The 13,776-nt window shown below is 33.3% G+C and overlaps 1 protein-coding gene across 3 annotated transcripts in view; it reads left to right on the forward strand.

Annotated features, from left to right (window-relative positions):
* The window catches only part of CSMD3 (CUB and Sushi multiple domains 3), a 725,150-nt gene that overhangs the window by 282,184 nt on the left and 429,190 nt on the right, over nt 1–13,776 (forward strand). For 2 of the 3 annotated variants that reach the window (XM_056333378.1, XM_056333379.1), the window contains 2 exons: nt 1,826–1,903; nt 6,850–6,937. In XM_056333378.1, the coding sequence (XP_056189353.1) occupies nt 1,826–1,903; nt 6,850–6,937 (166 nt within the window). The remainder of the gene's footprint in view (nt 1–1,825; nt 1,904–6,849; nt 6,938–13,776) is intronic. The other variant, XM_056333380.1, reaches the window with a different exon arrangement.

The raw sequence follows: 13,776 nt of genomic DNA on the forward strand, positions 1-13,776 counted from the left end.
GGGTTTCTTTGACTGTTCATTTTCTATAAGTTAATGGGTGCTGAGAAATTTTTTCATGACGTACTGTCTTCTCACATTAACTTCTCTTAGACCTAGTTCATTTAATCTCTGTTGACTTCACCAGTAGTATTTGCTTGTACGCAACATAAAACAAGTTCTTCCATAGAGTTTTTAAATGTATCTAATCTATCAAGTCACTTGAGTATGATGTACTTAAAATTAACCTGTACTTGAAATTTTTCTAGAAGGTCCATTTTTATGTATTGTTCATTGCTCACTGGCAGAGTGTATTGGGGAAAAGGGGCACATAGTGTAATGACTGAAAGAAAAGGTTTGTTATGCTTTTTTGCCTTTTTAACGTCTCTTAAATTTTTGGTTTACTCTCCTTTTATTAGTTGTTTATTTTCAAATATGTATTGAGGCCACATGGTTTACCTGGATTAACTGCCTTTATCATAAAGCCAGCACAAAACAAGAACTTTTAGAGAAATAGTTCAGCTGTGGGGTTAAGAGTGAGGTGGGAGCCAACTAACTTCCATATTACACTTTGCAAGTAACAATTTTCAAGCTAGAAAGAGGAGCATCTGCAGAACCAACAGCAGAACAGTGGATTGTATTTTACTTTTGCATTCAGATCTCTGTAGTTAAAACAGAAAATTAGCCCGGTATGCTTAATTTATCTATGATCAAAATATTTCTGTTTTGTCTGTGTGATCTAAACACAGAGTAGCAAATCTCAGTATTTCCTGAGTAAAAGTTATTCTTCCGTACTAAAGCTAGGAACATAACTAAGGTCGATTTTGAAAACAACTAGTGGAGGTAGTTTCAGAATGGGGAGGTAATCTGGATGCCTATAGAATTTGAGAATGTATTCCAGTGTGTTACTTTTAGAAGGACTTTTGTGCACTAAAACACTGTAATTTTATAGCTGTTGCCTCTGTTTTGTCTTTTCCCAAATGTAATACTGATTTTCAATGTAACTTTTAAAATCTGAAGTAACAGGCAAAATATGTCGACAAAAAATATGATGACATTTCTACTGCTGATTAAACCTTTTCAGAATATATGTGGATTAATATATGCCCTATATTGCTTGGATGCTTATGGAATTCAGATCTGAGCATATATGCATATATATTGGATTTCAGTGTGCTTTAAATTACATGTCATGGGTGACTTTTTTTCCTTTTAAATTCTCTATGACTGGAAAGAGTCATTGAGTTAAAATTTCACAGAAAAATCAGCTGTTTAAAAACTGTTTTAGAACATTTTTTTAAAAGGTTGCTGACTTTTCAGTTGGCAGATATGAAAGTATTCTGCAGGTTTTTTGGCATTTTTGAGGGTTTTTTTGGTGTGGTTTTTTTTTTTGTTTGTTTGTTTGTTTTGTTTTTAATAGAGGGAGTGGAAGACGAGCATTATTGTTTCTTAACACAGAAGAAAGACCAGATAAGATTCAACTGTTCAGCTGTTTTAGAGCAACCATATCTATCATTCTTTTAATTTTCAAGATTCCATAAATGTGTGACAATGTTTTTCGCAACTATGTGGTGCATAGAAATAAACACTTTTGGCCATTATTTTTTTTTTTTCTTGGTTATGCAGGAGAAAAATTAAGTTACAGGTCTTACTTCTTTTCTTTGTCAGGTGTACAATTTGGTACTTGTTTTTGTAAACTGTTTTCCACCAAAAGTACACAATATGAGCTTGTTAGATAGCCAGTACTCTAGTTTGTATATACTTCCATGATAAAACTTGTCAAATGAAATTAACTATTTTAGACTGTATTGCCTGATACTTGTTTTTGTTTTGTTTTTTTTTTAACTAGTGAAAAAGGCCATAGATTTTAAATCTAGAGGATTTAAATTGTTTCCAGGGAAAGACAACAGCAACAAGTTTTCTATCTGTGAGTGTACTCCTTTTTTGTTACTTTTTTCTAGTGCAAGAGTGAAGTTTGTGCTGTCTGTGTTGTTTGTGTGTTTTCAAAATCGTTTATGTATTTCTGATAATATGACTGATTTAAATCTGTTTCTCCAGTCTGCATGGTGAATTTTTAAATATGGTTCTACTCTAAAGGCAAGCTTTCTATAAATCTGGCATTGCAGAAAAACATTTTGTCTGTAATTTCACACAAATTTTGCAGTATTCACAAATAAATAAATATTCAGCCTACCAGGTGTCAGCTGAAGTCTTAGCTGCGAAAAGGAGACATGCTATTTTAGTTGAAAATTAGTACTAGCAGCAAAAAGCTATATAAACCAAAGGGTATAATCATTTAGAAATGTGTAACCATGTATTTTTTTGAAGAGACACACATGAAGTCACTTCCTGATTTTTTTTTTCCTTCATTGACTTTGACATTTTGAACTGATTAACTAACTGTAGTTTTAAAAAATTCTGGAGATGCTTAGTGCCTTCAGCTTTAATTATAGAAAAAAGAAACTGAAAGTGCTCAGCATCTTAGAGAACTGAGTCCTGATTAACTCATAAGGAGGAGTCAGGCAGCTTTCTAAATTAAACAGGTATGAGTCTAAATACATTAAAGAGTATTTTGAAAAAGAAAAACCAAAAAACAACTTGCCATTTTTATAGAGTTCCTTTTTTGACTAGAACCGCATTTTAAATATTTAGAAGTAATTGGTTAAAATAAAGATGATTTAAATGCTTAGCCTATGTCTGCTTATACTACATTTTATTGTTCTTCACAAGAGTGAAAGGAATTGCTTTTGAAGCTCCTTAGGTTGGACACATTTGCACTAGTTTTTTGTTTAAAGTGTCAGCGATAGATTCAGTTTCCAGAATTTAGTGGGGCACGTTGCATAACCTGTAATGCAGTTTTCAGTTTTAGATTTTAAACTGTCAGCATATGTGATTTTTTTTTATAAAAAGATGTCTTTAAGCAGCAAGACCTTTTAATGTTTATGAAGTAAAAAAAAAAACCAAACAAACACACTTCAGTTTTTATAATGTAGCATATTGCCATATTCAACTTTTCTGTAAACTGCATCACCTAAGTAGTTCTGTAAGACATTCTTGGTTTTTCTGAAAACTATGCATACTGGGTTACTGGAAAGTAGAATGATTATTAAAGAAGAAATAACAGTAAGACAATTACAGTAGAGTTTATAAGGTGCATCACTGAGATCTCTGTCTGATAGTCCATCTGTGCTTTTATAGTTACAAATGAGAATAGTACAATGGCTGATAAAACAGTTTCACTACAAATTTATTTTGCACAAATTGCTAAATATTCCACTTTATAAACTTTAATAAGAACTACTATTTAAAGTGCCAGACACTTGTGATATCTAAAGGTGATTGTTACAAAATTAGTGATGAAATTTATCAATATAATTTTGAAAGTCTTTATATAATTTCATATGTTATGATATTCTATGTAAAGCTGAAAACTTCTGTATCTTATTATATTGGTTATGCAGAATAGATTATATGAGTCAATAATAACTGAAGGTGAAAACCTTGATGATTTGTACCTTTAGTGATCATAATCTTGTCATAAATAGATAACTAATATTTTATAATGTAATCTAGCATTTGGTTAGCTAGTCACTTTGGTAGCTGAGGAAACTGAAGAGGCAGTATGTCATGAAAAACCTATGTATTTAGCTGTTGACTTTAGATAAAATATCCAGTGTGGCCTCAGCTGAATCTGTACTTGTATTACAGTCCTTTAAAAAAATAGGTTCCTTTAAAAAAAAGGATGACCATCATTCAACTGTAGTGGAAATAAGATAAGGACAAGTGAATACCTATTTTACATTATGCCTTGTATTAGCAATATCTTTAGAAATTATCATCTAACATTTCTCATGTGTATGTCTTCTTATTTTACTTTTTTTTTTTTTTTTATAATATATCAGGTATATAACATTCAATACTAATGCATGGGTGACTTATACATAGTAAAGCCAGAACAGTAATATTTGATATAATGATAAAATTCGAAACAATTATTCATCAACTTAATTTTGCAGGTGTTGAGATTAAAAAAAAAAAATAGCATTGGAGGACCTAATTCACTCTGGATGAGAACTCTGGAACTTCTTGCTCCTAGTTTCATGACCAGACCATGAATTAATCCTTTCCCTAGGGAAGCCTTTAATTTAGTACAGGAAGCCTTTCATTTCCTATTGTCATATGATTATCTGGGCTATAAAACAAACAAACATAGACAGACAGATATCTGGGGAAGTACACAGAACTGTATTTCAGTACACTGAAAAATCAAACGTCTGGAAAAGTAACATAAAAAAAAATAATAAAAAATGCATTTATTTTTTGCTAAGTACTTAACAGACATCAGAACAGTTTTAAGTTTGTACTTAAATATATTTCTGATTTGGAATCAAATCAGAAATCAGTTTAATTGCTTCTAGTTATCACTTTTTCTTCTGAATTTTTACTGTGTTATATGTCTTATTTTAATTTTGTCACTGTAATTATTTTATTGATTTTCTTTAACAGAAGCCTTTAAAATTTTATTTTTTAATATTAGTAAACCCATAATTATAATTTAAAATTCATCTAATAAAATATTTTTAGGAATTGAACTTTATACAGAAGATGTCAAAACAAAAAAAAAATATTTTCAAGCTTCCATTTTTTGAGAAGTTGAAGTATATAATAGTTCTTGTGTTTTGAAATCCGGTAGAATTTCCTTTTTTCTATGAATATTCACTCTGTTACCTGTGTATGGGGAAATATAGTGTACAGAATTCCAATGAATATTTGAAATATTAAAACATGAATTGCAATATAAGTAAATATTTCTGTTTAAATATTTTTGCTTTTTTCTTTTTTTTAAAGAATTTCTTCTGTGTGCATAGATATATGATACAACCCCCAAATGACACCACTTTATTTTAATTTCTTATTTATTCTTATCAGGCATCATGAATAATTTCCTTACCATAGTTTTAAGATATGTTTAATGTCAGAAAAATTAGCAGACTTTCAAAAAACTGAGAAAGTATCTTTTTCCCTACTTGTTCTCAGTGCACATCCTTTCCCTTCCTGCATGGCTCTGTGAATCCTAACTGTCTACCCAAAGTTTTAAGGTCTTTTCTATATATATAGGCTACTTATGATGATTCTGAATTTCTCACATCTTGATCTAGGCTTTGGAAATAGGGAAAACCACCGAGATATTTCAAAAAGAGAGTTCATTCTAAATGCTCATCCAACATGTTCCTGCTAGATGGCCTTGTGAAGTGCAGTCTGTGGAACTGGAATTGTCATATATATATATATATATATATATATATATATATATATACACACACATATATATATATATGCCAACACTAGCAGGAACTTGGGTTTCTATAGCTAATATGGTTTCAACACATGTACAAGTACTGCAGAAGGAAAAGACTGAAACACAGTAATATGGACGAGTTCTAAGGAAGAGCCCTCCTGGCCCAAACGTGCCCTGAGCATATTGATGCAAATGAACAGAGGTTGCCTTGGTTTGCGGTTAGAACAACCTTGGACATGATACAGTTCTTTCCAGGCAGAGAATAAATACTGTGGTTCCAGTTGACAAGGGCTGAGCCTGATACAGGTTTTCTATCAGTGTGCTAAGTTGAGATGTTTTCCTTTTAACTCTCTGCAACATTTGACCTTTGACTTCTCAGGGGTACCAAACCAATTCTGTCTTTTCTGTATATGTAAGAAGACAAATTTCAAAGAAGGGGAAACCCCTAAGTATTCTGAATGTTGCTGTCCTTCATTAAAAGCTGACACTTCACGAACGCCCTTTAGAAATATAGTTAGAAACTAACATTTGTTTATTCAGGTACATTCAATTTATAATGTAATGTAATTAGCATAATTATATGCAAACTTTTTCTTGAAAGTTATAATCTTTTTTATATATAACAAATCAGTTGGTCTACTTCTGCAGAAATAAAAATGAATAAATATGAAAATATCTGCTTAGGATAAATCTGTTGGTTTCATGTCAACTTGTCTTTCATGTCAACTTGATAGAAAATATTCTTCTATCAGGCCATGAATTTACCAAATAGCAGACCAACCTCCTTTGCTACTGTTTTTTTGGGAATTGCTACCTCCTGGTTCAATGAATTTAAAAAATTAAATACAAAATTAATAGAATTATTTTGGCCTATATTATTTTTCTAAGATATACTTTTGCAAGCTGTAAAAATTACAAGTATATAATGCAATGAAAAAATGAGTGAAGAGGTGATTGGGTATGCTGAGGGATAAATCGCTACATATGCATTTTGGAAAACCATGCTGAATGGTTCACAGGAAGTTTCTCTCTGAAGATCCATTTCAGTTTATTTTAAGATAAATATATGCAAATCAAACTGGCATTTTGAATTTACCTTCAGATCATCATATTTTGGGGGTAAGGACAATTCTCTCAATATGAGTCTATGAATTCAAGTTTTATTATAATTTAAAGAGAAAAGGTCAGCTCTTATTGGAGGATACATTTATTAGATTATTTTCAGAGTAAAATCTTACAGCCTTAAACCTGATGAACACCCCTCTAAACATTATTTTTTCTAAAGGAATAGTAATAACATTTCCATAAGGATTCAATAATACTATAAGAAATCAAAATAGATGATTAGTATAACTTACAAAAAACTTACATTATTTTTGGAAACAAAACCCACAAAAAAACCAATAAACACAAACAAACCTTAAAATGCATACTTTGCTTATTATAGGGAGGAGAAACTTAGGCAGAGAATATACTTTTTCCTATTTGTTAACTGCTTAACTCTGTATTTCCTCAAACCTATATTATTTAATCTTTTTTTGTTGATTTTGTTTTATTTTGTTTTTTTTTTACAGTAAATGAGGGAGGTATTAAACAGGCATCCAATTTGTGTCCAGATCCGGGAGAACCAGAAAATGGAAAACGGATAGGCTCGGATTTTAGGTAAAATATAAACCCTACCATTGTATCATTTCTCTAATACTGAACTTGGAAAATGTATGTTAAAAATTTATTGCTGTTGTTGAGCTACTCTTTCAAACCTGAACCTCTCAGTAAAAAGTGAAATGGAATTCTGTATAAACTTATGTAGTGCAATATAGCCTGTACTTAGGATGCAAAGAAGATAAAATACCTATTTCGAAGAGAGCATATATCTCTGATAATCTGGCAAAAAATGGATTGAAGGTAAGTTAAAATAAGTTTCTCATGTAAATACTATATTAGATTTACAAATATTGAGCATACATATGGTACTGGAGGTTTTTGTGAAGGCAAAGCAGAACTGAATGCAACACAAAAAGAACAATAAAAACTTACAGAGGAGGTTTCGGTTGTTATTATAGAAATACTCGTTAGAATCTAATATAGAATATTGCATTTTCTATGGTATGTTTTTCAGGAACCCAGAAGTTTGAAACATGCAGATGTATTTCCCGAGTAGTCCTCAGAGTGATTTAGCACTCTTAATGCAGACTATTTTTGGATTTATTTTGCTATATTCTCCTCCATTCTCAGCTATCTTTCAAATTCCTTGTCTTTAAAGAAAAAAATACTGCAGTACTCTTTCAAAATATTATGCCTTTTTCTCAGTGAACATACATGACTCCTACTGTCAGTAACAGCACTGGTTCATGTACTGTATGAGTAAAGACACATACATGAAAACTTCTTGAAAATGTTTTGAATTATTTTTCATCTCTTATCTAAGTTTCTGATTTGTTTCTTTTTCAGTTGTTGGAATAATCATTTAGTCACATACTAAAAATATTAAACATACATATTATTATATATTTGATACAGAGACAAATTTTAGACTGTATTAAAGCATTAAATATAAAGCTATTATCTTGCTCTCAGTCATATGCTAATTTCACATTATGGTTATGTTTGCAAATCACTTCAAAACACCTAAGCAAGGAAAGAGAAAAGGAAGAAATAAGTAGGAGAGAGATTGATAATTTTTAAATGAATTGGTTTTATTACATTCAGGTTTGGTTTGTATGTATTTTATATTTTAGATATCATGCAGCACATTTCCTAACATTTGCAGATAATTTTTTTTAAGAGTAATATGGGAGATGAGCAAAGATTTTATGAATTTATATTACTTCATTCTTTCACATAACTTCTTGTACTTTGTTTTGTTTGGTTTTTTTCCCCCGCCCTATAATCAAACAGAACATGTAACTGACAATGAGATCACAAGTAAATGTGCTAGCTGGCAGTTAGTTAGTTATAATTCTTCATTAGTTATTATAGTCTTTCTATTTCTCTAGTTTTGAGAACAGAAAGAGTTAAATTATTCAGAGAAAGATTTATAACTAATTTTATATAGAATGCCATTTCTGACATTACCTGACAAAAAAGATTTCTTGATATTTTCAGAGAAATCGAAATAAATGAATTGTATTTCTTAACTATCATGATTTCTAAAATCATTGCTTAGGCCAGTGTTTTGTATATTAACCTCAGAAATATGGCTTGATAGCAAAAGGCTTAGACAGATAATCTGCAAGTCCTTTTCTAGTGTTGTCTCTGCAAGTGACACTGAAAGACCTACTTGCAAGACCATTTTAAAGTTATGTGAGGAGCAGTACCTTGAAGGAGATGCAATGATGATGATCATGCCCTCACATTTCTTTTTAGGCTACACTATTAGGATATAATTTAAAATTATTTTCACTATGTGCTGTGATGATGTGACTGTCATTCTTTTGTATTTCAAATGAATTTATAAGAAAGTGAAAGAAGGCATTGAGATTACTGAACAATAGAATGCAAGATGTACAAGATATCAAAATCAATGTTTTCTTTTTAAGTGTTTTTTTCTCCTAATTTCTCACTAATTCAGTGGGTTGTTTTTTTTTCCTGTTTGGAAAAAAGTCCCCAAATTATCTGTGAGGGAAGGTCAGCTTTTTCATCAGCTCCCATGAATGTGATATTTAACGCTTATATGTATAACATAATGATAAAAGCAGTCCCATCATAATGGACAAGAAGAAATATCTTAGACATTTCAAATGTATGTAAATGAAAGAACATGGCTTACAAATACAATATCCACTGGAATTGAAAAAAGTGAAAGTGAAAAAGATGTGTGTTGGTTTTAATGACATTTTTGGTGATGTTCACTGAAGGTAAATAAGCTTTTGATCAAAAGAAAATAAACAGAAGTTATATCTGACAGATTGTTATGCTCTTGGTCTTAGGGTTGTAATTTTGGGGGTCAGAGATGTTTATTTTGGTGAGAAAGTATTTTTCATCTTCCGCCAAAGTATATGTTTTTAGATCAAACTGTACTGTATTGAACCTTATTTTGATCACTTCTGGACATTAGTGTAGAACCAACCTTTTTACAAAGTAAAAAAAAATGAAAAAAAAAACCCCACAAAAATCCAACTAGTACTTAATTGATCATTTTTCTGTTGAGGACAGATTCTAGCAATAGTCTAAAATCCTGTTGATTTTAAGGGCAGCCTACTTGCTTCCTGGTTTCTCTAACAGGTTAGATTGCAGAGCAGTAATAGTTTCTGAAAGCACAAGCTTCTCAATGGCTTCACTGCCACCTCAAATTTATGCTTGAAAGCTGTCCTTGAACTAATTCCTTTCAACTAAGTATTTCAATTTTCATAGTTCAGTTTCTTTCAAGATAAAACCGCTCTGGTCTGGATAATCTTCTCTAAATAAATCCCATCTAATGCAACTTCACCTTAATAGGCAGGCCCATTCAGAAACAACCCAGAAAGTACTAGTTCTCTTTCAAAAGAATGAGTCTTTCCAGTGGCTTTCTGGTAGCCTCTCTGTATAATGCAAAAGCATTGTATTTGGAAATAGTGGGAGGACAGATATACATACACACGTGCATAATTTCTAGCCTTTTTATTGACAGGCCTTGAAAAAGGAAACAATTACTCTTGTCTTGTATTCCTTTTACACATATTAGGGATAAATAAGGTGGTTTCCTCTCTAAAGCTTGTTAAAAGTCTTATAAATGTGAATGGTGGGATTTGTAATTGTAAATAACAGGACTGGTGAATGTTAGTAATACATATGTCATTTATCTCAAGTTGAACACTCAATACATTGGAAAGAGGTCTTACAAGGAACAAAAGGAAACTAAAAGTTTTCAGAAAATTGAATAAAGTTAATTTTTAAATTAACCTGTTTCAGTAATTGCTGTTACCATGATGGTTGCTCAATTGCATCATAAGCTTCCAAAGTAAGAATGCTACTAATTCTTTAAAATAAATAAATAAGACATTGAAAGAAAGTGCTTCTATTTAGCTAAAAAAATACACTACTATGGAAAATTTTTTCTAGGTTTTATATATAGAATATTAGCACACTTTTCCCTTTGCCTTCTTAAAGTCACTCTCTCTGTAATATAGGAAATAGCTTTACTTTGAGTTTGTCTTTTTCTTCCCTTCTGATAAGAAAGTGAAAATCCCAATTAAAATATCTTAATTTTAAAATACAGTATTCTGAAGAAGGGTTTAGATCTATCTTTAACAAGATTAATCAAAATCTAGTTTCAGTAGAATTTAATCTATTTTTGAGAAGAACATGCTCTTGTCACTTCTCTTCAGCTTTCTTCAAATATGAAAGTGTATATTTGGAAGCATTTTATTGCAATTTCAATACTGCTCTGATTGTAAACTCTGTCTCTGTCTTAGCACATTCTTTTACATGGGTCTTATACAGACTTAGAAAATCTGTAATGTAAGCTTTGAGACAAGCTGCAGCATTTCATGACATTCTTTGGGACCTGACACTCCATGTTCACCTTTTTGGATATTTTTTCTAATGTCAGAATTCCCCATGCTATATTTTGAAGTTTCAAAGGTTTTGTTTCTGTAGATGCCTATTTGAGCATGACAGGTCTTTACAGGTTAAAATAAAGTCAAGAAGACTTACTAATAGCTGCCAGCTATTCCTGTACTGAAAATTACATTTTACCTCAGAAAGAAAGCACCTTCACTGGAAATTTCTTAAAATTTATATGTACTAGTGTTCATTCTGCTGGAATTTCCAACAGCTTATTTTACATTACCTGTCATACAGTAAAAACCACATCTTTTCCACATGAGTGTCCAATTTTAAAATCAATGACCCTATGAAAAATACAAGAAAGATGTAATAGATGAAGAAAAAAAGTTTTCATGTGGTCTTATTACTTTTTTTAATTGTTGGGGTTTAGAGGCTTTTTTTCTTTACTTATAGTGGAATAAATATAGCCAAATTGAATTATACTTGGACAAATGTTTTATTATGAAGCAAACACGTTCCTCCACCACCCCAAAATACTGGCTTCATGAAATGAATGAATAAGCCTATCTCTGTCCCTCTACCTCTGTACTGTAGTCCAACTACATATTGAAAGATGAGATTCAGATCAAACTTGGATCACAACAAAGCAGGGAATGCGGTTGGACAACCACAAAGATGCTAGTGTGGTCGTAAAAGCATAGATTCTATTGAGAGAAGGAAGCATATCAAATTATATTAAAGACAATTTTTATACCAATTAGTTGAATTACAGTATAACTAATGATAACTTCTTCATTCGTTTTATATTATAAATTAATTTATAGTTACTTTCTTTGGAAAAATGACTTGCAAGTGTAACCACATTGATTGACTGGAAGTTTCACACTTTGTTTTCTTTAAACATTCTCTGGATCACATACCTTTCTCTGCAGATGTGCAAGGTGAGCTTCCAGACTCTGAAACTTCAAGCCAACCATTGAACAAAACTCAGACAACTGGCAGCATGAGATGTAAGGCTAGTTTAAAGGGGAATAGTATGTTTAGTTTGTCAGCAGTTATTTGGTTCCTTTCCCAAGCAGAAGCCTCTGACAGTACAAGATTTGCGGGAAACAGTGACTCCTTAAGAACTGTTAAAACTGAATTACCAATGATCTCCAGAGCGCTGGGAAATCCTCTGCAACAGAAATTTAGTCATCATTTTAGTTTGTTAAGCAGCTGGTCACTAACTGTTTCCTCCTGGAGTGTGGGGACTTCATTCTGCTCCTCCTCATCCCTGCCTTCCAGCTCAGGGGGCTGAGTACCCAGAGGAAGCTGGTCTTGCTATTGAAGACTGAGGCAAAGAAGGCATTAAGTACCTCACTCTTTTCCTCATCCTTTGTGAAAATGTTCCCCATCACATCCTTAAAAGGATGCGGATTATCCTGGGCCCTTCTTTTGTTTCTAAGTTATTTGTAAATAACATTTTTGTTATCTTTTACAGCAGTGGCCAGCCAGGATTCTAGCTGGGTTTTTGCCTCTCTAATCTTTGCCCTGCAGAACCTCCAGACTTTCTTAGTGTCCTCCAGAATTGCCTGCCCCTTTTTCCAAAGGTCATAAGATCTCTGTTTTACCCTGAGTTCCAGGCAAAGCTTTCTTCAAACAGGCCAGTCTTCTCCCTTGCTGGCTCATCTTTCAGCACATGGGAACATCCCGCTCCTGTACATTTAAAGACTACCTTCTTGAGAAATGTGCAGCCTTCCTGGACATCTTGGCCTTTCAGAAGTATCTCCCAAGGGACTCCATCAACCAGGCTCTTAAACAGGCCAAAGTCAGCCCTCCAGAAGTCCAAGGCAGTGGTTCTGCAGACCCCCCTCCTTACCTACCCAAAAGTTGAAAACTCTATCCTTTCAAGATTGCTATGCCAAAGATGTCCCCAAATCACCACATCACCCACCAGTCCTTCCTTCCCTGTTTGTAAACAGAAGATCCAGCAGGGCATCTCCCCTGGCTGGCTTTCTCACCAGCTGTATCAGGACGTTATCTTGCACACAGTCCAGGAACCTCCTAGACTGTTTCCTCTCTGCTGTGTTGTATTTCCAGCAGACATCTGGTAAAGTTGAAGTCCCCCATGAGAACAAGGGCTAGCAACTGTGAGACTTCTCCCAGCTGCTTGTAGAATGTTTCATCTGTCTCTTCATCCTGGTTGGGTGGTCTGCAACAGACTCCCACCATAATATCTGCCTTGTTGTCCTTCGCCCTAATCCTTACCCATAAACACTCAACTCTACTGTCACCATCATCCAGCTCTAGGCAATTGGAACACTCCCTGACTGCCTCCCCTTCCTTGTGTATCCCTCCTGAAGAGCTGGTAGCCATCCATTGGAGCACTTCAGTCATGCCAGTTCTCTCACCATGTTTCTGTGATGGTGATTATGTCATAGTTTTCCTGCTGCACAGTGGCTTCCAGCTCTGCTTATTTGTTGCCCATGCTTTGGGCACAGGCATAGATGCATTTCAATTGTGCCATCTATCTCTCCTCCAACCTTGGCCTGTCCCCCGCCTCACCCTGGCCCACCTCTTAAGCTTGGTTTTATTCCAAGCATGCACTTTTGAAGCTATGAACTACTGTAGGACTGTCTGTTGTAGATGCAGAAGCTTTATATGAGTTCAAAATAAATTGAACAACTTGAATAAGTCATATAAATATTGATTGGAAGGGTCCTTGAGAGGGCATTGACTCCAACCTGCTGCCCAAAGCAGGACTAATGCCAAACACTAAATGAGATCAGCTGTGGCTTTGTTTACAGCCAGTCCTGAAAACTCTCAAGAATGGAGATTTCACAACAGTCTGGGTATGATGTTCCAGTTCTGCCCTGCCTTTCTTACAAGAAGTATCTTGTAAGGTAAAACCTTGAATTTCCTAAACTGCCACTTGTATATTGTTTGCCACATTAAGGAAAGTTTGGCTTCATTATCTTTGCAATGGTTCTTGAAGAAGTTATGGTCTGCTGTTAGATAGTATCTTAGTTTCCTTT

Source organism: Falco biarmicus, chromosome 3 (genome assembly GCF_023638135.1).
Source record: "Falco biarmicus isolate bFalBia1 chromosome 3, bFalBia1.pri, whole genome shotgun sequence".
In the NCBI taxonomy this organism is placed as follows: domain Eukaryota; kingdom Metazoa; phylum Chordata; class Aves; order Falconiformes; family Falconidae; genus Falco; species Falco biarmicus.